Source organism: Panthera pardus, unplaced genomic scaffold (assembly GCF_024362965.1).
Source record: "Panthera pardus isolate Hobbes unplaced genomic scaffold, ASM2436296v1 HiC_scaffold_22, whole genome shotgun sequence".
Classification (NCBI taxonomy): domain Eukaryota; kingdom Metazoa; phylum Chordata; class Mammalia; order Carnivora; family Felidae; genus Panthera; species Panthera pardus.
The window spans coordinates 55,931,420-55,956,927 of NW_026526788.1; the positions used below are offsets into that span (position 1 = coordinate 55,931,420).

Consider the following 25,508-nt stretch of genomic DNA (forward strand, 5'->3'; position numbering starts at 1 on the left):
TCCATTGGATCTTCTGCAGGGCTGGGCACTGCAGAGCTGGGAGCTGAGGAAGTTATAGTGAGAGCCCTGGTGGTGCATGCACAGGCTCACAGTAGCAGTGACTGTTGTCACTTACGCCTTGAAACAGTGGTGTGTAGGAGTTACCTGGAAATCTTGTTTAAAGCAGATTCTAATCAGTAGGGCCTGAAATTCTGCACTTCAAACGAGTTCCCAGACAATGCCCAAGCTGCTGGTTGATGGACATTTTCAGTAACCATGGCCCTAGAGTGGTGCTTTTTCATTCTGATTTCGTATCAAATTCACTTGGGCACTCAATTACAGTTGTTCGAGTCCCATGCAGCAACATTTTTTAAAGGTTCCCATGTGATTCTACCGATGTATAGTCACCAAATGGAACCACTGCCTTAGAGACATCAACTCTGAATGTGCCTACGGTTCCCCATTCAGCCTAGCTCCTTGATGATTATTCCTGGTAGTTACCTTTATTCATCTGGCAGAGATGCTGTAGCAGCAGAGGCAGGGTCTCCTTGACAATATTGGGATGTGTTGATATAGCTGATAAGGCTTGTAGACAGCGCAGATGCCGGGAGCATCTGGCAGGCTCATCCCCTCTAGCCAAATCTAACTCCCCTGCAAGCAACCCAGGAGACAGGATTTCACTGTGTGATGGCATGCATGAAGGCCCCCAAACATCCCTGGGAAGTGGCGAGCCACTGAAGATTAGAGACACATACCTCTGCCCAGCTCCTCAGCAAGCTTGGGCACTAGGTGGCTGCTGAAGGCTACAGGGTAGAGAGTGGCCAGGGCTCCCGATGCTTCCAGTGCTGCCACCCTGCTGGGGACACAAGGCAGATGAGCAATAGCTAAGCCCTGGCCCACTGTTCTCTTGCCTAGGCCAGCCATCGGGCAGATTCAGGGGTGTGGGCTGCCAAGCTTGCCTTGCTGAAGAGCAGGACTCAAGTATCTACACCACTAAGTTGGACAGGGCTTCGTAATGCCCCCCAAAAAAGAGAAGTCTGAAATCTCTGGCTCTGACTACCAAGCACAGGCCCACTCCCTTAGGGAGAGCCAAGGGTCAGAAGCAGAGAGCCCTGCGACAGCTTGCTGCTTTCAATTCTCACCAACTCTGGGAGTCCTCCTCCAGGAAGCTCAGTCTGTACAGGTGACCCACTGCCAGCTCCAAGTCCCCAGAAGAGAGAAGATCTGTGTTAAAAGGAAACACAAACCTCATCTTTCTTCCTCTGTAGCCACCAAAACCCTTCCAAAAGTCGTATTAGAAATCCCAAATCATCCAGACTTACAGTGAGAACCAGGGAATTAGGATTGCTCTTCTCTTAAGACAGAAAATAGCAAGGAAGGAACCAATACCCTTTCTTTTCTCTTTCTCCTAAGTGTACCTGGCTGGGCACCCAAGACTGTGAGTGTACGGATGCCAACAAGCTGAAGCTGGGCGCTGGGATCTGTCAGAGCCATGAACACCAGTGAGCACAGCTGGTCCTTGAAGCCATTCAGCGGCCTTTCATCTAGGACAGACGGAGTCCAGGTTAGAGAGAAGCCCTGACTCAGCAGTGATGCAAAGACAACTTGGGGCAAGATTCAAAGAGCTTAATCCATTGGGTGTCCAGGAAGTAGTCTAGGAAAAAATAAACAGGCCTCATCTGGTAAGTGTGCTCTGGTGTTACAACCTCAGAACAACAGGAATGCTGTTGTTCTAGAGTACCTCTCTGTAGCATTCCTTGCCTGCCATCCTTGATAGGAATACAGTGCTCAGCAGCCCCCAGGACACCACACCTGGAAGGTGACCTCACCCTTGTCTTCATAGCTCCATTTCTGGTGTAGCTTCAAGAAACCCAGGATCATTTCAAGGATTGTTCGCCGCTGGTTGCTCTGTAATGTTTTAAGGGGTACTGCGGTCAAAGAATATTTTAAAAGATTTCAGTCCTGCTCCTCTGGAAGTGAGGAAAATTATCCTTTTATGTAAGAGTGTCAGAAAGAGTGAACAAGGGAACCAGAAGAAGCTGACGGGAGAAAAGCCCAAGATGTATTATGTGGGATAAGCTCAATGCTTAGCTCTCTCTCTGTGAAAGGGATCCTAGCAAGGGTCCCACCATTTCCTCAAAAGATTCCATTTCCTTACCTGACTGTGCTTGTGGAACTGTTCCAGCAGTAAAGGCAGTACGTTGCTGGTGATATGGTCACAGGCCCGAGCAGATGCACCTGCAGCTGCCTGCAACAGTTTGGCACTAGGCCACACCAGTTTCATGTCCGGTTCACACAGATGGTGCCTGCAGTCTAGAGAGGCAGCACATCACAGACCTGGGGAGTAGGCTGAATGCTGCCCGATTCCCCTGCAGTCCACAGGAGCTGGAGACTGAGACTTGGGACATTTTGCTAGCAGTTACCACTCAAATTGTTTTCAAATCAAAGTACAGCTCCAGCACCCAAGTCACTGAACACGGGGGGCTACTCATGAAAGGTCACTGGCCTTAAGAAACTCCTTTCTATTGTACTCAACCCCTTTTCTGGCTGCCATGGTCCCATTACCCTGTAGAATGTTGCTAAGGAAGGAGTCAAGGAGGTCCTCGGCATCAGCCCTCAGCACAGAGCGAGACAAACACGCAGTCAGGGAGTGGAGGGCTGCCAGGCCATCCGCCTCCACCCGCTCACTTGCCGTCTGGAACACCTGTCAGGGAGGGATCCCATGGCTACTGAGGTGAGCCTGCACCAGGTGAGAGCCCACCCACCCACTGCCTATTTCCTTTGGGGAGTGGGGTTTGAGAACCTTTAGGGTACAGCCATAGAAATTAACCCTTCAAGTGAGTTTCTTCTCAATGGGTGTATTCTCACCAAGTCCTTGGTCCCACTAGAATTGATACACATACTTTTTGAGAAACAGGATACCAACTTTGAGCAGGGGCTGTTGGGATCCCCTTTCCCGAGTCTCTTCTTCTCCCATCTTATTCAGTATGGTGCCAGATGCACCATGACCTGTGCTCCTTACCATAGAAGGACAGGAAGTGGGCACTATGCAAAGGTGATCATGTGCCATCATCAAACAGCTGACCCTTTCCCTTGTCATTCAACCAGAAGTATGCCCACTTACTGGCTTGCTGAATAACCAGGCCAACAACAGGGAAAAGGACAGGCTGTGTTATTTCCCGTCACGTCCGGCAACTGGGAGTTAACAGTAGTGAGTTTATCTAATAAACACTCACCTCTCTGCGGATAGAAGCCCAAAGGCTGGGGAGGAAGTCTTTCAGTTCCTTCTGTCCGTACACAGCACAGCAAGCATTCTGCCAAGGAAAGCGCAGGCATCAGCTATCTACACAATCAGACTTCCGAGGACATGCAGGCACCTCAGTAGAATGGCACCTGAAGGAGCATGGCTCTCAGCAATAGAACCAGCAGGATTTCACAAAAGTCGTATCCAGGTCACAGAAAAATGGAAGTTCATCCTGACTGATGGAAAACAAGCATAGAGTTCAGCCTTTCCTCAGCTGCCACTCAGTTACTATGGGACCAGACAGTTATGTAGCTGGTGCGGGGGATTGCTTTAGGCCAACATATAAGCCCAGATTCTGGTTATCCCTCTCATGAAGGCCACTGGATTATGTTCCCTGGCTCTCTGCTATATTCATTAGCGCCCCTGAATTGTCTAGACAGCTGGACCCTGGGAAGAAAGAAACCACTCACCAGAGTCTGCAGAGAATCCAGCTTGGCACTCAGAATCTCAGAATCTACTTTCTCAATCAGCAGGGGCAGCAGGAACTGTGGGAGAGAAGGAAGAAGTGAAGTCTGAGATGGGTAGTGTTGTAGCAATGCCAAGGCCAACTATGTCTTTACTGCCACCAGTCCCCAGCGTAGGACCTACATCAGAGAATTACAGTTGAATCAGGAGTTGTGACTGTAAACCAACCTTCCTGCCAACCTGTGGCCAGACTCCCGATTAACCTGAAAAGTGGGCTAGTTGGCAACACTACAAGATTTCAAAAGAGAGCACCATATAGGGACTGGATTATTTTAAACAAAGAGATGGTAAAGTTTTCTACTCTGAAGGTCTGAAGATATTTGCCACACAAGCCTTAAGACATTTGCGGGAATGCCATACCCTAAAATGTATACTGGATCTTTCTTTTTCCCATACTCTTACTATTCTTTCTTCAGAGCCTTCTTTGGGCTGAGGCTACATACCTAACCTTGGCTAGACCCACCTCAGCAAATCGCGGTGTAGAAGCCAGCACAGCTCGAAGACTCAGGATGAGGTCTTCTCTCTGGATACCGTGGGGATCATTAGGTGGCTGGAAAAGGGAAAAGGGCCATGGGTTTGCACAGCTCTTCAGACCACCCTTGGATACAGGATTCAACCTGGCAACCCTACAGAATAGGGTGATATTTATACCCAATCCGGCAGAATAGTGTGATAGAAGGCCCCAGCAGAAAGACATGCTTACTCTCACATGTTCCTCCTTGGGAATTTCTATCTGTTGAGCATTTATGTTCTATCTGATCTATCATCTCATCATTTGAGAGACAAACACCTCAACTTTCTGGTATGTTACTTTCTTCTTTGTATATATCCTATGACTGTATGTTAGAAGACATTGTTTTCCCTTTAAGATATATATACTTTTAAAACTGTAATTGTTTTGAAGATAGGGTTTATGTTTTTTAATTTTTTAATGTTTATTTATTTTTGACAGACAGAGCATGAGCAGGAGAGGGGTAGAGAGAGAGTAAGACACAATCCAAAGCAGGTTCCAGGCTCTAAGCTGTCAGCACAGAGCCCAACATGGGGCTCGAACCCACGAACCAGGAGATCATGACCTAAGCCAAAGTCAGTCACTTAACTGACTGAGCCACCCAGGGGCCCCGGATTTATGATCTTTTTTTTCCTGCTTAATAAGGTACATTTTTCTGTGGTATTATTCTTTCATAACATTAGGTTTTGTGACTGTTACTATTTCATTGTGTAGTTGAGCCACAATTTATTTAAATAATTCCCCTTTGATGGACATTTCTATTTTTTCATTCTTATAAAAAAGGTATAATTCTCTCAACATAAAAAGCATTGATGGTTTCTGTGTCAAAAAGCCAGTCTGAAGACGTGTATCAGATTTTCTTTTTCCTCTTTAGAAACAAACACCAAAAATACAGCAAAAGGATTTTAAGACATAAAGCTATAGGTGCCTGGGTAGCTCAGTCAGTTAAGCATCCGACTTTGGCTCAGGTCATGATCTTGCAGTTTGTGGGTTTGAGCCCCGTGTCAGGCTCTGCACTGACAGCTCAGAGACTGGAGCCTGCTTCAGATTCTGTATCTCCCTCTCTTTCTGCCCCTCCTGCGCTTGTGTGTGCGCTCATGCTCTAAGATAAATACATAAACATTAAAAAAAAAAAAAGGGGGGCGCCTGGGTGGCTCAGTCGGTTGGGCGACCGACTTCGGCTCAGGTCATGATCTCATGGTCCGTGAGTTCGAGCCCCGCGTCGGGCTCTGTGCTGAGAGCTCAGAGCCTGGAGCCTGTTTCGGATTCTGTGTCTCCCTCTCTCTCTGACCTTCCTCCATTCATGCTCTGTCTCTGTGTCTAAAATGAATAAACATTAAAAAAAAAACAAAAAAACAAAAACAAAAGACATAAAGCTAGAGGCACCTGTCTGGCTCAGTTGGTACAGCATGTGACTCTTGGATCTTAGGGTCATAAGTTCAAGCCCCATGCTGGGTGTAGAGATTATTTAAAAATAATAATAATTAAAAATTAAAAATAATTAAAACAACAAGACATAAAGCTAAAGGTTGAGGAAAATAGGTTAAGAGATGTTAGCAATAAAATTTCAGAAGCTAAAAAGAAGAAGGATAAGAAAATGACTTAACAGGGCCAAGACAACAGTCTGAATCCTCAGTAGTCTTGGGAAAAGCCTACTCAAAAAGCTTTGCAACTGGCAGTACCAGGTGCCTTTGGAATTGGGAGTGGGGTTAGAGAACCACCTAGATTGCTTCCTAGCTCCTCCCTTTCTTCAGCAGAATCTGGATGTTTAGTTCTCTGGAGAGGGTAAGACAGAGGTCCCTAATCTTGGAGATGTAGGTGCAGCAGTGGGCCTGGGAAAATAGGGTACCTGATCCAAGAGGAAGGATAAAGGAATCCTGAGGATGATGGTAAAGGAAGATTCAATATCTACTTTGCATAACGAGTAGGAAGCAACCAGTTGAGACTATATGGATGGCCAAGTTAAGAATGGTTTTTAGGGGTGCCTGGGTGGCTCAGTCGGTTAAGCGGCCGACTTCGGCTCAGGTCATGATCTCGCGGTCCATGGGTTCAAGCCCCGCGTCGGGCTCTGTGCTGACGGCTCGGAGCATGGAGCCTGTTTCAGATTCTCTTCTCTGACCCTCCCCTGTTCATGCTCTCTCTCTGTCTCAAAAATAAATAAATGTTAAAAAAAAAAAAAAAGAAAAAAGAATGGTTTTTACATTTTTTTCCTTTTAATTCCAGTGTGGTTAACATACAATGTTAAATTAGTTTCAAGTGTACAATATAGTGATACAACAATTCTATATAATACTCAGTGCTCATCAAGATAAGTGTACTCTTAATCCCCTGGTTTTTACATTTTTAAATAGTTGGGGGAAAAAAAAAACCCAAAAGAATAATATCTTGTGACATATGAAAACTATATGAAATTTAAATTTCCATGTCTATAAAGTTTTATTGCTATACACTGTACCACACTCCAGTGTCTACGGCCATTTTTGTTAGAACAGCAGCATTGAACAGTTGTGACAGAAATGATAGTCTGGAAAGCCTAAAATAGTCACTATCTGGTCCTTTACAAAAAAAAAAGTTTGCCCAGCCCTGCTTCTAGAGTGAGTGTACATGCATAGTGAAAATCAAGGGAACCATCACTTATGCTGATGTGATCCACTATGATGATGCAAAGACCATAAAGCATATTTCTGATACAATAAACTAAAATAAACAGATTTAAAAAACAACAAAAAGAATATTTCTTTAAAAAAATTTTTTTTAATGTTTATTCATTTTTTGAAAGACAGAGGGAGACAGAGCACAAGCAGGGGTGGGGCGGAGAGAGAGGGGGACATAGAATCCAAAGCAGGCTCCAGGCTCTGAGCTGTCAGCACAGAGCCCGACACAGGGCTCGAACTCACCAATGGCGAGATCATGACCCGAGCCGAAGCCAGACGCTCAACCAACTTAGCCACCCCAGGTGCCCCCCACCCCGAAAATATTTCTGATAGAAATAGTTACCCTAAAGCCAGGTGTCTCTCATTTTAATTGACAAGAGCTTTCTGCTTCCCATACAGACCGTAGTGCAGAAGAACATACAAAATTCTGCTTGAGGAGCACCTGGCTAGCTTAGTAGGTAGAGTATGTGACTCTTAATCTTGGGGTTGTGAATTCAAGCCCCACGTTGGGTGTAAAGCTTCTTAAAAAAAAAATCTACACAAACGAGAAATTCTATCATTATAACTTTTTTTTGTGTGTAGAATATCCGAGAAAATACATAAGCAGTTGGAGCAGTTGGGGGCAATGATCATCTTTAAAAGGAAAATGGGTGGTTGGCAGCAAAGGGGCTTCACTCTCTATCTTTTAAATGCTGAATCATGTTCACTCTATTACATTTCAGAAAAATGAATGACATACTCTTTCTTGCCCCCAAATTATAAATGCATATATTCCAGCAATTCCACTTTTAGGAATTTATGCTACTGTTCTACCCACATATATATGTGAAATGATACATGTACGGGATATGTAAGTTGCAGCGTTGTCTGTAACAATGTAAGATTAGCAAGAACCTTTATCCTATAGAGGACCAGTGAAATTAATTAGGTATTTCCATTGAAAGGAATACTACACACCCATAAAAAATAAAGAGCTAACTTATATACTGTTATGGAACACTCTCCAGGATATACTAAGTGAAAAAGGCCAAGTACAGGAAAAGTGCATACATACACTGCCATCGGTGGGGGGAGGGGAGCATTTGCTTACGTTATGGATGAAAAAGTTCTGTAAGATACAGACCTAATTGATAAAATGGTTGACAACAAAGAAAGAAATGGTGGTTGATACATTTTTCACCCTTTTGCACCTTTTAGGTTTTGGATAATATGAATGTATAATTTTTTCAAAACAAACACAAAATAAAGCAAAAAAAGAGAAACCTGGTGGCCTAACAAAGAGCTTTCAAGATTTCAAAGGCATAACAAGTTCTTGTGAGTTAGAAAGTGACACGGATTACAAAAGAGATGAAGAGAAATTCAGGAGAGGTGGTCCTAAGGACCATGGTGTCAACTGGAATAAGCTGGTAAGCAATTCCCCACAGCAAAGATGGCTGTGTAACTTTAAAGGCAGTAAGAGTCAGTACTCAGATGTTAGTTGGTATGCTGTCATAGAACTTTCATTTCTTCAAAACCACTAATGCTTGCAGTACACATATGCATGCATACCCATACAATGAGGAGATCCTGAATTTTTGGAAATAGAAGGGAAATCAAGATGCAGAGCAGGAGGAAGGTCCAAGGGGGTCATGGTCAGAGCATGCTGTGTATACTACACTGAACTGTGTGTCTTCTTTGTTTTGTCAATTTTGTTTCTTTTGCCTGAGATCACCCCTCAGACTCCAGGATCAGATCCTCATTCCTTAGAAACCAACTGAAATCTCATCTCATCTGTGAAGTCATTTCCTGCCTATTCTAGCCCACAATGAACTCAGTCTTTTCTGAACAATTAGAACGCCACTTGTTTTGGTCCATAATCTCATATTGTTACTTAAATGTTTTAGCCTTCAAGGGCAGGAACCATGTTTTACAATCCTGTAGCCCTTGGCACTACGTACATTGTTAAGGAGCTTAAGGAGCCCCCAAATACCCGCTGAATTGACTCCCTCCTCTGATGGCCAATGCTTCTTCATTCCCAGTTTACTAAAATGTAAGTTCACAAAGGCACAGATTGTCTCCTTTGTTCACTGCTGTGTCCTCAGTGCCTAGAACTGGACCTGACTCACAGGAGGTACTCAATGAATATTTGAATGAATCAATGAATGAACAAATGAACAAATGAATAAAAGGTGCTACTTACAGGGGTAAAATCAATAGGGAAGTAACAAGACGTCACTTCAAACAACTCCTCCACAAAGGGTCCTAAGGTAACAGAGAGACAATGAGGTCAACTTACAATTTTCACTCATCTGACAAGCCCCAACCAGCTAATTCAAGTTTACAAGGGCGTACCCAGACTATAGTCCCTAGAGATGAGGTCATGGACGATGCGGAAAGCCACCAGAAGATTTCGCGGATCCTTTTCCCCATCCATCACCTGGATGAAGCCAAAGGTGAAGTCAGCTCCTAGGCCCTTCAGCTCTGGGGAGGAGAGAACAGGTCACTATCCTCCCTCAAGACAGAAAGCTGGGCTTTCTTCTGGCTTGTGTTTTCCCTCTACTATCATTGTCCCACCTTTGCTGCTTCCCAGAGCAGACTCTTTGTTTTCCTATTCTGAGAGAGTGCATAGTGAAGAAGAGATACGCAATATATAACCATTCGAGGTAAGAGGTTTTTTTGGTTAAGTTTATTTTGAGAGAGAGAGCATGAGTGGGGAAGGGGCAGAGAGAGAGGGAGAGAGAGAATCCCAAGCAAGTTCCTCTAACAGCGTGAAGCCTCAGCAGGCTCCATCTCAGGAAGCTAAAATCAAGAGTCCACACTTAACCTACTGAGCCACCCAGGCGCCCCCTTGAGGTAAGAATTTAAAACATCGGTCCATACCCTATCCTTCCTTTACTGGGGAGTGAGTGGACCCCTCCCAGTTTTCCTTCATTCTTTTCAGAGTATGGGCTCTCCTATATGACTACCAAGCTAAACACGAGTCCTGGTAATGGGGGGAAAAGGGATGTGCTCGCTTTTCAGACTTGCAAAAGAACCCTGCCTTTTACCTTCTTCCCGGGTTCGCATGAAGTTGGTGATGATACTGTAGACTGTGTGTCGGTCCACCTGAGGCAGGGACTTGGGGTGAGAGAGACCAGAAGTAAAGACAGTACTCAAAGAATACCTAAGCTGACAAAATTACTTCCTGCTTCACAATCTCTAGGTGGACAGTGCTCTTTATACTAGCATAAGAACCTAAGAAGAAATGCAGAGAAAGGCTATGGCTATTGGACTACCAGTTATAACAGGGGAGCCAATAACCAAAACCTGTCTGCTTTACTTTCTTTAGGTTTAAGAGGATGCAGGTCAGACATAATTGCATGGCTCCTTCTCCTTATATAGTAGCAAGGACTAGCATTTAAACATGGTCAGGGATCTGAAAAAGTTCAGGACTTAGAAGGCAGTATTTTTTGCTACCTAATCCTAGTTATGTCAAGGCTGAGAGACAGCAGAATACGAAAGTGACCGTTATCACTCACCTGGACGTGGACCTCCTGGAAGATGGCTTTAAGTACAGAGACAGCCAGCCCTGGGGGCAGGGCCACACACAGACTCTGGGGGAAAAGAGGAAATGTGTGAGTACTGAGGGAATTCTAGCCTTCAAGATAGAATCCCCAAAACAGGCCTAATTAGCTACAGTGGGAATCACAACATCCAGGTTCAGGAAAAAGCGCTAAGAGTGAGAAACATGGTCCCTTTTCTCGAGTTGATTAGTTCTCTACAGCTCTTTCCACTCTGGTTCTGAATTCCAGTCCCCCCAAAATACCTGTAATCTCTAGACTAAAAACAGAAGTGAAACTGGCTGACACTAGTTTATTCCCCACTTGGGCATCTGCTCCTCATGATGTGGGAGTCTCATGCCCAAAACACAAGGACAGAATTCACTGGAAAAGGGCTCCTGCAAACACAGTATGTAATGAAAAAAGGAGAACTCACAAGTGCCCTCAAACCTTGCAGGACAGATGGGATCACAAAATGATGATCCTTCAGCCGGTTCTCATAGAATAGGATCAGGTGGACCACTGCACAAACCAGAAATGCAGCCATTATTTTACACAGGCTCCTTCCCAAACTTTGTAAAGGCTGTTCCTGTTTGGGCTTTACTACAAATTTTCTCCTCCACTAAGAGATATGTCCCATGCCCTCCCATTTGAGGGTGCCTTGATCAGTCAAGAAAATAGGTGAACACCTTTTATTATCAATTCTCACACAGGTCCGCATTTGAACCCACTTACAACCCCAGAACTTCCTTTCTATAGAACCAGAATGGGCAAACTTTCTCAAAGGGCCAGATAGTAAATATTTTAGGCTTGTAGGACATAGTATTGGTCACAACTACTCCACTCTGCTCAACTTGGCCGCTGTAACACAAAAGCAGCATAAACAAGGTAAATAAATGGTTGTGGCTATACGCTAACAAAACATTATTAATAAAAACAGGCTGTAGTTTGCCCACTACTATGCTATAAAGGATAAAAAATGTCTAAGGAGGAGCGTCTGGTAGCTCAGTCAGTTAAAAGTGTCTGATTCTTGATTTTGGTGCAGATCATGATCTCACAGTTCCTGGGATCAAGACTGCCTCCGGCTCTGAGCTGACAGCATGGAGCCTGCTTGGGATTCTCTCTCTGCCTTTCTCTCTCTGCCCTTCCCCCACTCACGCTCTCTCTTTCTCTCAAAATAGACAAACGGTAATAAATAAACTTTAAGATAAATAAATGAATAATGTCTAAGGCTACATTTTAAATCCCCGTGTCTTCAGCCTCAATACTTATCTCTCTGCCACATATACCAGTGAGGAATGAAGATACTGAATTAGTGGTTCACAGATTCCTTATGCCCTCCCTTTTCTCTTCCCTCCCTATAAAGTTGGCTTGAATAGACAAGGAAGGAAGCCTTGGCTCAGCAATCTGGGAAGATATTCCTACTAGCGATGCCAGTACCTTCCTTCTCCAGGAGCAAGGAGTGACACTGGAGTAGCACCTGTGACAGAAGCTGGATTCCTCGTGCCCGAGTTCGGGGTTCTGGATTCTCTAGAGATGACCTGGGGAAAGTAGGATATAGAGAGCTTGACATAACCCTGTTGAAACTTTTGAAGGCATAAATATTTTGAAAGTAGTCACACTCACCCCCTGGGCATGGAATCCAGCCCAGGAAAGGTGTTCTGTAGGTACTTAGCATTACAGATAACAGTAAAGCCAGAGTCTAAACAGCCAATTCCCAGACTGATCTGGCATTCATTAGAGGCTCATCTGACACCACCACCAACAGAAGTATCCATCTCCAGGCGCTGATTGGGCATTTGGCTTATTCTTATATGATAGTGACCTTCCTCTGAAACAGAGCTTAGCAGCTACCCACAGGGCTCAACAGATCATGGGCAGCTGCAACTTCTACCCAAACAGGAGAATAAATATATTACTGCTAAGAAAAAAAGTGCTGAGAGCAACCAAGATCTTAGGCCGGGGTGGGTAGGTGGCGGGAATCTTTATAACTGCAAGTTTACAAAGTAAGATGGTCAGAATAAATGTTTTAACTATTTAGGATTACTGAATTGGAAAACCTGGACTGAGGCAATAAGGTAACTTATCTTCAGAATAGGTCTTATAGAGATTACATTTAAACATACTTGAAGAAATCTAAGCAAGTTAATGGAGGAAGTAGAAGATTTCTGAAGGAGAAATGACTAGGACATTTGACTGAAATCTCAAGGATAAGGGTGTCTATACCTAGGGGTAAAGGGAAAAAATAAAATCACTCTTGACAGGAATAGAATAGGATCTTGTCGAAAGGCCCTGTTAAGAAGTGGAAAACTTGGTGTTTAAAATTAGACCAAGGCACACAAGTGTTCATATCAGCATTATTTAGAATACCCCAAATTTGGAAACAACCCTGATATCCACCACCTGATGAATGGTTAAACAAAATGTGAGATATTCATGTAACAGATTATTCTTCAGCAAAAAATGAAACACTATCGAAAGCCATAACAGGGATAAACTGAAAACATATACTAATGGGCATCAGGTTTCTGAGGTAATGAAAATGTTCAAAAATTGAGGGTTGTATAAATCTGTGAATACACAAAAAGTGATGAACTTTGTGACATATGAATTACATCTCAATAAAGTCATTTTTTTTTTAAATGGACCAAGGCCACACATGAGTAGAAAGGCCAAATGGTCTCTCATGTGGGAGAGAGACATAATAGCGACCTACATTCCACCTCACCCTCCCAGTTTTCTAGTTTTCTGCTTCAGAAAACAAGCTGGCTGAGACAGTTAACCTTTGCAAATAAAACGTCAATTTAGATGGTCTACCAAGTATGAAATAGGAGAAAAGCAGCAACAGACAAGCACATACTCCCTCTGGTGCCTGGATATCTGGTTTTAACACTGATCTTCCAGCTGTTTCCTCAGACCTTTTCCTATAGTGAGGATCTGGTGCAGGGTCAGCTTCCTGCAAATCCCCAGGCAGGGCCCACTAAAGGTCTGAATCAGATCCACACTGACTAGAATCCCATGGGGCAGGTAGGTCTTTAAGAGGCACAGGAGGAATCCCAGCTCTAATTAAATAACAGTTGATGGCCTTCAACCACCCATCTCACTCCAAACTTGTGGGCTGATCCAGGAACTTCCAACCCTTCCTCCCTTAGGAACTTAAGTCAGGTGGCATCAAACTTGTTTCAGGAGAAACACAGGCTTACACTGAGGCAGAGAGGAAAGGAGGGTACTGGGCCACAGCAGGAGAAATTCAGGACCAGTCAGGTCCAGGAAAGCAGCAGTGTACAACACAACCTTTTCAGAGTGCACAGGCAGGGCTGGGAGAAGGGAGCTCTACGGCACAGGCTCTTACCCAAGGGCTTCCACCACTTGTAACACTGTATAGCTTCCAGATTTCACATCTAGAGGAAACAAAAGAAAAAAATATAAACCCAGTCCCAGTATTGAAAGGATCTAATTACCAATGTTTCCTGCCTACCCTAGGGTTTGTACCTTGGGGCACCCTAGAGCCCCTTCTACGTAAGAGGTATTACTGTAACACTTCAAACATGCAGCTTCAATTATAGAAATTGAAAAGGAAATAAACATATCGTTTGTAGATAATGACTGTATACCTAGAAAATCCAGAAGAAATAACTGAAGAAATATTACAAATAAAATAATTCACAGGACTCCTGGGTGTCTCAGTCAGTTAAGTGTCTAACTTCAGCTCAGGTCATGATCTCATGGGGTTCATGAGTTCAAGCTCCAAGTTGGGCTCTCTGCTGTCAGCACAGAGCCCACTTTGGATCCTCTGTATCCTTTGTCTCTGTGTCTCTCTGCCCCTCCCCTGCTCATGCACTCCCTCTCTCTCTCAAAAATTAATAAACATTAAAAAATAATTTATTAGCTGAGTACAAAATTAGTATTATGAAATTAAGAACCTTCACATATACATATATACACAAAATGCCCTGTAAAATGATACAAAGGAAAAAAGATCCTATTTATAATAAAAAAAAAAAGGGGAGGGAAAAATACCTGGATATAAACTTAACAAAAAATGTGAAGAACTGAATAGTGAAAAACTTTAAAGCACCAGTGAGGAGCACAAAAGAAAATGTGAACAAATAGGCATGCCATATTCATGAAAGACTCAAGAAAACAGATCTCCCAAATTAATCTATAATTTTAAGCAATCTCTATGAAAATACCAGAATTTTTATTTTGGGGGGAACTAGATAAACTTATTCTAAAGTTAAAATGCAAAAAAAAAAAAAAAAACAAAACCCCACATAATTAGGCAAATTTTGAAAAAGAACAATGGGGGAGGGAGGGAAGGTAGACTTTACAGATATTAAAAAATTGTTATAGGGGCGCCTGGATGGCTTAGTCGATTAAGTGTCCGACTTCAGCTCAGATCATGATCTCATGGTTCATGAGCCTCACGCTGGGCTCTGTGCTAAGAGCTCAGAGCCTGGAGCCTGCTTCAAATTCTGTCTCCCTCTCTTTGCCACCCACCCTCCTGCCTCCCTACTTGTGCTCTCTCTCAAAAAAAATAAAACATTAAAAAAAAATTTAACATGCCACAAACAAACATTAAAAAAAAATTGTTATGGGGTGCCAGGGTGGCTCAGTCAGTTAAGTGTCTGACTCAGGTCATGACCTTATGGTTTGTGAGTTTGAGCCCCACATCTGGCTTCTAGCTGCTCCCCGCCCCCCCATTTGGGCTCCACACTAAAAGTGTGGAGCCTGCTTGGGATTCTCTCTCTGCTCCTCTGCAACTTGCACATTCTCACTCTCAAAATAAACTTTAAAAAATTGTTTCAAAGTCACAATAATAAATTTGTGTATACTTTTTTTAGTGTGTACTTTTGAATATACTTGAAGATTTCTAGAATAAAAGTAAAAAAACAAAAAAACAACCAGCATAGTATGAGTTCATATTTTTAAACAAAGAAATCAATGGTATAGAAATAGTAGAGAAAGTCCAGAAAGAAATACAAATGCATATGAGATGATTATTTTTAAAATTTCAATTAATGGGAAAACTAGACTACTCAATAAACAGTGATGGAATGATTGGGTTAATATTTGGGAAAAAAAGTCTTGACTTTGAATCTTTCATCAAAGTAAACTTTTCAAATGGATTAAAGAAAAAGACATGAGAAAATTCCTAAGTATAAACTAACATTATCAGAAGCCATTGGAAAAAAAAAAAAAAAAAAAAAAAAAGACTGGTTAGGGGCGCCTGGGTGGATAGCTCAGTTGGTTAAGCATCTGACTCTTGATTTTGGCTTAGGTCATGATCTCACAGGTTGTGAATTCACTGTCTGCAATGACAGTGTGGAGCTTGCTTGGGATTCTCCTTCTCTCTCCTTCTCTCTGCCCCTCCCACTCCCATGCTTGTGCTCTCTCAAAATACATAAACATTTGAAAAAAAGATTGGTTAAAATCAGCTACATTAAAAAATTGGATTTTCTGCAGGACAAAAACAAACAAAAAACATCATTAAGACAAACTAGAGGGGCGCCTGGGTGGCTCAGTCGGTTAAGTGTCCAACTTCAGCTCAGGTCACGATCTCACGGTTCATGGGTTCGAGCCCCATGGTTCATGGGTTCAAGCCCCACATTGGGCTCTGTGCTGACAGCTCAGAGCCTGGAGCCTGCTTTGGATTCTGTGTCTCCCTCTCCCTCTGCTCCTCTCCCACTCATGCTCTGTCTCTCTCTCAAAAATAAACATTAAAAAAATAATAAAAAAAAAAAGACAAACTAGAAAAACATATTTGTAATTCTTACAACATAGGGCTTTTTTTAACCAACACATAAAGCTCCTACAAATCAATGAGAAAAAGATCAACAACCGATTTAAAAATGGGCAATACCTTGGGGCACCTGGGTGGCTCAGTCGATTAAGCATCCGACTTTGCCTTAGGCCATTATCTCACAGTTTGTGAGTTCTAACCCCCTTGTCAGGCCTTGTGCTGACAGCTCAGAGCCTGGAGCCTGTTTCAGATTCTGTGTCTCCTTCTCTCTCTGCCCCTCCCCCACTCCTGCTCTGTCCCTCTCCCTCAACAATAAATAAATGCACATTAAACAAATTTTTTTTTAACATGGGCAAAACCAAAAGAATGAACAGGCATTCTACAGAAGATACTCATATTCACAACAGAAATACAAATTAAACTATATGAAAGTCTTATTTTTAACATACTAGATGGGTAAAAATAAAAAATAACTTTGTAACACACCTATGTTTGGTGATGGTATGCAGAAATAGGCACTCTTACACATTACAAGTGGAGTATAAATTGGTACAACCCCTTTATGGAAGGCAATTTGACAATATGTTTAATAAAAATTACAAGTGTATATATGTTTTAATTCAGTGAATCTTCTCAAAATTTATCCTATATCCTTGTAAAAGTAAAAAATAGTGCATACTACACACATACACACACACACACGCTGATAATGGGACATGATCTAAAATCCAGACAATGTACAAAAATAATATATACAATACTAAGTGCACAGCATTGTTTTTAAGGGGAAGAAAGGTTGTTTCTATTTGCATTTATTTATTTCTCCAGAAGATAAAAGGAACTAATATTGGTTGTCTCCAAGGAAGGACACTGGATGGCTAGGGGGTTGAGAGGTAGACTTAAAAAAAAAAAAAAAAAAGATGTTTTATTGTGAAATAATTTTAGAGTTAGAGATTAGCATTAATGTATTACTATTAAACTCTAGACTGTATTTAGATTTTACCAGTTTTTCCACTAATGTCATTTTTCTGTTTCAGGATCCAATTAAGGATACCACATTGCAATTAGCCATCATGAATCCTTGGTCTCCTCTGGTCTGTGAAAGTTTCTCAGTCTTGTCCTTAAGGACCTCGATATCCTAAAGCACTTTATAGAATGTCCCCCAATTTGGGGTTTGATGTTTTCCTATTGCTTAGACTGGGGTCATGGGTTTTGAGAAGAATAGCACAGAGGCGAAGTATCCTTCTCATCATATCATATCAATCATAACAGGGGCACAAGGTATCAATATGACTTATTTATTATTGGTGATTTTATTTTATTTCATTATTATTATTTTTTAATGTTTATTTATTTTTGAGGGAGACAGAGCCAGCAGGGGAGGGGCAGAGAGAGAGGGAGACACAGAATCCAAAGCAGGTTCCAGGCTCCAAGCTGTCAGTGCAGAGCTTGACGTGGGGCTTGAAGTCACAAACTGTGAGATCACAACCTGAGCCGAAGTTGGATGCTCAAATTACTTGTCGAAGGTAATATCAGCCAGCTCTGTGAACTACAGAAGTACTATTTTTCCTTTCCCATACTATCTTCTTTAGAAGATTCAAGGGGGAGGCAGAGATTAACCTCCACTTCCTAGAAAGGAATATATCTATCGACCTATCTATATTATATGGAATTGTTCTGTAAGGAAGATTCATTTCTTCTTTCCCCTTTATTTATTCAGTCATTTATTTTACAGCAGCATAGACTCATGTACATTTATTTTACACTTCAGGTTATAATCCAATACTAGGTTATTTTGCTGTTCAAGTTGTTCTATCTTTGGCTGCAGGGAGCTTTTTTAGATTGGCTCCTGTCTTTTTGACTTGTCCCATCCATCCATCCATCCATCCATTTATTTTTTATTATTTTTTTAACGTTTATTTATTTTTGAGACAGAGAGAGACAGAGCATGAACGGGGGAAGGTCAGAGAGAGAGGGAGACACGGAATCCGAAACAGGCTCCAGGCTCTGAGCTGTTGGCACGGAGCCCGACGCGGGGCTCCAACTCACGGACCGCGAGATCATGACCTGAGCTGAAGTCGGACGCCCAACCAACTGAGCCACCCAGGCGCCCCCATCCATTTATTTTTTAAAGTTTATTTAGTTATTTTGAGCCGGGGGAGGGAGGGCATGAACAGGAGAGGGGCAGAGAGGGAGAATCCCAAGCAGGCTCTGCGCTGTCAGCATAGAGCCAGATGTGGGGCTCTATCTTATCAATCGTGAGGGCATGACCTGAAGGGAGATCAAGAGTGGATACTTAACCAACTGACTGAGCCACCCAGGCACCCCATTTATTTATTTTTTATAAAGTTTTATTAGAGCACAGCCAGCTCATTATTGGTTTTTAAATTTTATTTATTTATTTATTTAATATATTTATTTCTGAGAGAGAGAGAGAGAGCACAAGCAGGGGAGGGGCAGAGAGAGCAGGAGAGAATCCTAAGCAGGCTCTGCACCTTCAGCGCAGAGCCTTAAACTGTTAGATCATGACCTGAGCCAACACCAAGAGTCAGATGCTTAGCCAACTGACCCATGCAGGCACCCCTTAACGATTTTAAGAAATCTCTACACCCAGCGTGGGGTATGAACTCACAACTCCAAGATCAAGAGTTTCACACTTCACCGACTAAGCCATCAGGTGCCCCTGTTTTAAGTCATCTCTATACCTAGTGTGGGGCTTGAACTCATGACCTCAAGATCAAGAGTCACATGCTCCTGGGGGTGCCTGGGTGGCTCAGTTGGTTAAGTATCCAACTCTTGATACTCAGGCCAGCTTAGGTCATGACCTCATGGTTGGTGAGTTAGAGCCCCACATCAGGCTCTGTTCTGACAGCACAGAGCCTGCTTCAGATCCTGTCTTCCTCTCCCTCTGCCCCTCCTCTGCATTCTCTCTCTCTGTCGTTCAAAAATAAATAAACATTAAAAAAAGGGGTGGGGGGCGCCTGGGTGGCTCAGTCAGTAGAGCGTCCAACTTTGTCTCAGGTCATGAACTTGCGATTTGTAAGTTTGAGCCCTGCATCGGACTCTGTGCTGACAGCTCAGAGCCTGGAGACTGCTTCAGATTCTGTGTCTCCCTCTCTCTCTCTCTGTTCCTCCCTGATACACTCTGTCTCTCTCTCAAAAATAAATAAGGAATAAAAATAAATTAAAAAAAAAAAAGTCATATGCTTTACCAACTGAGCCAGCCAGGCACCACATCGTTTCACTTTTTAAGTACTTTCTTTTTTAGCACTACAAAATACTATAGGCTCATCCTGTAATTTCTCTATCCGAGCCCTAGAATCAGCCTTTTCTCCGAGAAACCCTGATTCTTTTTACTGGAGAATGCTATTACCAACCAAGATCTGGATATAGCTGTGCTTGCTGCTATTGGGATACCACTGCTCCTAGGCCCCACTTAGCTGGGAGACACAGATGTCCCAAGGAGAGCTGGGAAACACATATGTACGTATTAACCCATATATATATGTACATGTATATCTTTAATTATTTTTCTATCTGTATATATCAAACTAAACATGGGGCACCTGGGTGGCTTAGTCAGTTAAGCCTCTGACTGTTGGTTTTGGCTCAGATCATGATTTCATGGTTCATGAGTTCGAGCCCCACATCAGGCTCTGCACTGATGGTGTGGAGCCTGCTTGGGAGTCTCTCTCTCTCCTTCTCCCTGCCCCTCCCCCATTGTGCTGTCTCGGTCTCTCTCAAAATAAATAAACGAACTTAAAAAGAAAAACACCTAAATATAAGGTCATGTTAAAGTCTCCAGCTATAATCCAGGACCACAGGGTCCATTCTAGCCTCTCTCCTTGTTGTTTGTAATTTGTTTCTCTGACAGTGAGAAATCTGGTTCCCATTATCTACCACTTATTATTTTTTCAATCCTAGTATAGCTACAAATTACTTTCCAAATTGTCAACTTCTGTGAGAAACAGATTTATAAAAGCCAAGTGTGTTTATGTACAGTTTTGTCTTTTTTTTTTTTAAGTTTATTTATTTATTTTGAGAGAGAACGTGAGCAGGAGAGGGGCAGATATAAAGAATCCCAAGCAGGCTCCACACTGTCAGCCCAGAGCCTGACACAGGTCTTGAACCCACAAACCATGAGATCATGACCTGAACCAAAACCAAGAGTTGGATACTTAACCAACTGAGCCACCCAGGCACCCCTGGACAATTCTGTCTTTAGTCTCCAGACAAAATACTGTTTTACCAAATCACTTAGATCAGCTCCCTCCTCCCTTTAGTGAGGACACATCATACACTAGTAATACAGTAGATTCATTTGTCACTGTCTACATTCTTTTTTATTTAAAAAAAAATTTTTTTTAATGTTTATTTATTATTGAGACAGAGAGAGACACAGCATGAGCAGGGAGAGAGAGGGAGACACAGAATGTGAAACAGGCTCCAGGCTCTGAGCTGTCAGCACAGAGCCCGACGCGGGGCTCAAACTCACGAACCGTGAGATCATGACCTGAGCCAAAGTCGGACGCTTAACCGACTGAGCCACCCAGGCACCCCTCACTGTCTACATTCTATCTTGAGATGGAAGGGAGGTTTTTCTCCATGTATCCTTTTGTACCTTTTAAATGTTGTACCATGTCAATATATTACTTATTTTAAAAATACATTTCTAACAGCACAATAGTAATTCACACAGATCTACCAGAAGCTTCTTAGGATATATTCTCAAGGAAGAAACAGAGAGTAAAATCTTAGCAATCTTCCTAAGGGTTTGGTTACCACAGAGGAGTTCTAGCTCCATCAGGAAATTACTTGCAGCAGCCTGTTCTGGGTCTCCAACCCACCTACCTCTAAATGTCAGACCTAATAGGTTAGCATTCACCAACACTAGACTTTAGCTAGAGTGAAAAAGCGGCTTGAGTAAACTCCTAAACTTCCAGTTCCCCTTAAATTTGTGGTCTCAGCAACAGGGGTGAGTAGAACTAGATAAAGGCTCACTCTGGTCCTAGAGTAAGAAGTCCAAAATGCCTGAGAAAAGGAGCCCTCTAGTCAGGATTCATAGCTCGTGACTGGCACCAATTTAGACATCAGGCACTCTTAGCCCTACTCGTGCCAGGATGTGGAAGGCCCAGCTGCTGCCCCTGTTCCTGAGAAAGAGCCAAGTGAAAAAATGTCCAGGCTGTAGGGTGGGGGAAGGGACAGCAGCCAGACTAACAGGACAGACCAAGGAACTGACAGTTAGGCTCTGTACCTCATTCCTTAATGGCAACACTGAAGTGAACAGAGATACTCATTTCTGGGTTATACATTATAAAAGAGTATTACACAGTTTGGGAAGGTGGAAAAGAGTACCTTTTTGGAACCTCTTGGTCAAAGACCAGGTAACTCTGCTAAAAACCCCATCTAAACACTAATTTCAGTGGTGGCCACAGAGGGAGCATTTGTGCACAGGACGCTCTAGAGGACTGATTACTGTTACTAGCAAAGACCATCACTGAACCATCATTCTTCTTCAGCAAGAAAATCAAAGTCCCCTGGGAATGCTGGGCTATGGTCTAACGTTGGAAATACCTGAAGTGCTATAAGACAGAGACCTGCCTAATAAGCCCCATTCAGTTGCCTCTAATTTTTTTCATTTAAAAAAAGGGTCTAATTTATATACAGCAAAATGTACAGATATTAACAGTATAATTTGATGAGTTTAAGCAAAAGTATACCTTGAGTAACCAACATCCCAATCAAGATGTGGAATATTTCCAGCAATGGACAAAGTTCCCTCATGCCCCTTACCAGTCAATTCCCTCTCCTATAGGTTGCCTCAAGTTTCATAAATAAAAAAGACTTCTTCACCATGAGTATACAGCATTATGAAACTGGCTGTTTTACAATTACAAATAGACACCCATTGGCATGTGATTCCTTGAATTCCAGTTATGGGTGAACTCTCCTGGCAGAGCCCTTTGGTCTTCATACTTTTCACAAGGATCTTATCTTGAATTAATGCAGCACAAACATAAAGAAACGTGAAGTATAAAACTAATACAAAATTAGAAAAGATGAAAAGATGTTACTTATATAAGCTTTACAGCTATTATACAATAAGAAATAAGAGTAAGGAAAATGGTGAGTACAGTGGCAAAAAGCTAGAATCAGTATTTTGAGGGTGTTTTCACAAACATAACTAAGCCTAACATTTTATTCTAGTTTTGTCGAGTCTACCTCAGAAATGTCTTTTAAATAAGACTCTTCCTTTCCATTCCTTTAACCAGACTATATAGAGACAACCTTCAAAACAGTCCTCCACTTTTTGGTGTGCTGAAAATGTTCTAGAATTTTTAGATAGTTGCAATGATTGCAGAACATTGTGAATGTACTAAAAGTCAATTAATTGTACACTTAAAATGGTTAAAGAGGTTACCTCAATTTTCTTAAAAGCCCTTTCCTAAGGGCACCTGGGTGGCTCAGTTGGTTAAGTGTCAACTCCTGGTTTCAGCTCAGGTCATGATCTCCCGGTTCATGGGTTCAAGTGCCACACTGGGCTCTGAGCTGGCAGCCTGGAGCCTGCTTGGGATTCTCTCTCTTTCTCTCTCTGCCCCTTACCACTTGCGCGCTCTCTCTCTCAGAATGAGTAAACTTTAAAAAAATAAAAAGCCTTACAAAAATGTTTACGTACTTATTTTGAGAGAAAGAGTGCTAGCAGGGGACGGGGGGGGGGGGGGGGGGAGCAGGAGCAGAGAAAGGTAAAGAGAGAATCCCAAGCAGGCTCCATGCTGTCAGCACAGAGCCAGACATGGGCTTGATTACATGAACCCAGAGATCAGGACCTGAGCCGAAACTAGAGTCGGACACTTAACCGAATGAGCAACCCAGGTGCCCCTTAAAAAAAGCCATTTAATCCATCCACACTCTATCTAGAATTACCTCCCTAAAATGCAGAATTACTTCCCTGCCCACCAGTCTCTTTTGCTCCTTACTGCCTAAGACCTGACTCCTTGGCTTGATGTCCTTCACACTTTAGCCCTCGAAGCCCCTCTAGCCTCACCTTTAATCATGACTCCTATCATTCACTCACATGTCCCAATTTATCAAGCTCTTCCATATCCTTAATCCTGTAAATATTCCCTTGGTTTGAAATGCCTCCTTCCTGTCAAAATTCAACCCTTCAAGATCCAGCTCAAATTACTCCCTTTCATGTTTCTCCACAATTCTTTAACAAAATTGTCATGTGTGCTTGTTTTATTTATTCAATATTTATTAAGCACCTATTACAAATCAGGTACTGGGGTTAGGGCTGGAGACAGAAAAAGAGACAGGGAGCTTTTAAGGAGTCCACAGTCTTGTTGGGGCAGAAAGACCTTTAAAACAATCACAGTGAGGGGCGCCTGGGTGGCTCGGTGGGTTGGGCGTCCAACTTTGGCTCAGGTCATGATCTCACATCCGTGGGTTTGGGCCCCGCGTTGGGCTCTGTGCTGACAGCTCGGAGCCTGGAGCCTGTTTCGGATTCTGTGTCTCCCTCTCTCTCTGACCCTCCCCCGTTCATGCTCTGTCTCTCTCTGTCTTGGAGGTAGATGAACGTTAAAAAAAAAAAAAAAAAAAAAAGAATTAAAAAAAAAAAACAATCACAGTGTAACACGCTCAGTGTTGCCATAGTGATATAAACAGAGACTGAGTTAGCATAAGAAAGGAGTAAAATTCCTGGGTTTATGAACCCATCACTAATGTTTTAACATTGTAAGTTTTCCCAAACGAACACTACCTGAATCCGGAAGTATCATTAATCATGCACTCGGACTCCTGGGATAAAAGAAAAGCTATTAAGGGGCTAATTTTCCTAAAGGTAGTCTCACTGGCATTAAGGAAAAACAAATGTTAAGTTCTTTTCCCTACATTAAGTAGGCTTAAGTTTTTCCAATGTGTCCAAGACTTACTCTCTAAAAATGGACCTACTAGCACCTCCGAACTACCCACACTTCCCTCAGCAGGGCACCAGTTCATATGGAGCACTGAGCAGTCATCAAAGGAGTATTTATATGAGACTGACAGAATGTACAATCAGACCTCTGTCTGATGGAGTTGCAGCCTCTTGAGAATCTGGAGGAGCAACCAATGGAGGAAGGGGGAAGGATGTGAAGGAGCAGTAGAGAGAAAAATCCCAATCAGGACTCAGTTTCAATCAAGCTGAGGATGCCATAGACATTTCTCAGAACTGTTTTACTGTTGTTTAACAATCTTTTGGTTTCAGGAATAGTGGTCTCCCACAAAAGTGGGAAAATACAATACAAAAAGACTGAAAAGAAAGAAAATCCAAATAACTGAAAGGAAGAAAATTTATATCCATAACACACTTCAAAATCAGCTTCCTTTCCAACCTCCATTTTTGAACAAAGGACTTCTCCTTTGTTCATCCTCAGGCTCAAAAGCTTGGGGTCATCATAGAGTCCTCACTCTCCTTCAACTGTAACTAGTTAGGCCTCAAATTCCACAGATTCTTCCTTCAACATCTCTCATTCCATTCACTTACACAGTTTTTTACTGCATACTTAGTTATGCTAGTCTCCAGGAGACTTGGGTGGTAGGTATAGGATAGGACGTGGAAATATATACAGAAACAGCTACTACACAAGTCTGCTAATAACTGCTAATAAATGAGTGTCTGAGAAATAAATACCACAAAGATTTTGAAATGTGAGATGATGTCTGGCTGGAGTAATCAGGAAATGCTTGGGGGGCAGGCAGTAAGCACTGAAGCCGACCTTGAATCCGAGGTCTAACTTTGATCAGATGGAGCTAGTGAAAGGAACTGGGAAGGAAAGCATTCAGGGAATAGCAAATCCAGGTGGCTGCCAGGCACCAAAGGTCCAGGAGGAGTGGTAAGAGTAAGGGCTGGGGCCAAGTAGTACAACCTTTGAATGCTAGCATAAGAAGTCTTTAAGCCTTAACCTACCGGTTCATTTCTCTGCCACCTACTTTCATCAGGAACTTCACTGCAAAGGTGCAAAACAAAGTTGATGGTAGCTGTCTTTGTGATCATAGGGTGTCATGGAACAGGCTGCTGCTGTGAGTGGCTGAACAGAAAGCTGGTCTCTTTAGTGCTAACAAAACTAGACTCAGGCTGGATTAGAAAGCACATCTAATTTTGGGAAGGTTTCAAAACCTTGTCAGCCTTCAACAACATTAACCAGGGCTGTGATCTCAGATTGAGAATACCAATTTAATCCTTCTCAAATTTGCCTTCATTATATGACTCCCCTGCTCAAGGATCTACGATGAGTTGTATTACCTACAATAGGTCATTCAAATCCCTCTGCCTGGAATCCAAGGTTATGCATAA

The 25,508-nt window shown here is 42.6% G+C and overlaps 1 protein-coding gene across 4 annotated transcripts in view; it reads right to left on the reverse strand.

Annotated features, from left to right (window-relative positions):
• Positions 1 to 25,508, reverse strand: part of MMS19 (MMS19 homolog, cytosolic iron-sulfur assembly component) — a 33,497-nt gene that overhangs the window by 5,678 nt on the left and 2,311 nt on the right. For 2 of the 4 annotated variants that reach the window (XM_019458998.2, XM_019458996.2), the window contains exons 2-18: positions 13,784 to 13,832; positions 11,872 to 11,972; positions 10,868 to 10,953; positions 10,411 to 10,485; positions 9,940 to 10,009; positions 9,245 to 9,373; positions 9,093 to 9,154; positions 4,212 to 4,298; positions 3,694 to 3,768; positions 3,216 to 3,293; positions 2,545 to 2,683; positions 2,138 to 2,292; positions 1,809 to 1,887; positions 1,398 to 1,523; positions 1,122 to 1,203; positions 735 to 835; positions 481 to 630 (exon numbers count right to left, since the gene is read on the reverse strand). In XM_019458998.2, the coding sequence (XP_019314543.2) occupies positions 481 to 630; positions 735 to 835; positions 1,122 to 1,203; positions 1,398 to 1,523; positions 1,809 to 1,887; positions 2,138 to 2,292; positions 2,545 to 2,683; positions 3,216 to 3,293; positions 3,694 to 3,768; positions 4,212 to 4,298; positions 9,093 to 9,154; positions 9,245 to 9,373; positions 9,940 to 10,009; positions 10,411 to 10,485; positions 10,868 to 10,953; positions 11,872 to 11,972; positions 13,784 to 13,832 (1,644 nt within the window). Of the gene's footprint in view, positions 1 to 480; positions 631 to 734; positions 836 to 1,121; positions 1,204 to 1,397; positions 1,524 to 1,808; positions 1,888 to 2,137; positions 2,293 to 2,544; positions 2,684 to 3,215; positions 3,294 to 3,693; positions 3,769 to 4,211; positions 4,299 to 9,092; positions 9,155 to 9,244; positions 9,374 to 9,939; positions 10,010 to 10,410; positions 10,486 to 10,867; positions 10,954 to 11,871; positions 11,973 to 13,783; positions 13,833 to 25,508 lie in introns of those variants that run through there. The other 2 variants (XM_019458997.2, XM_019459001.2) reach the window with 2 other exon arrangements.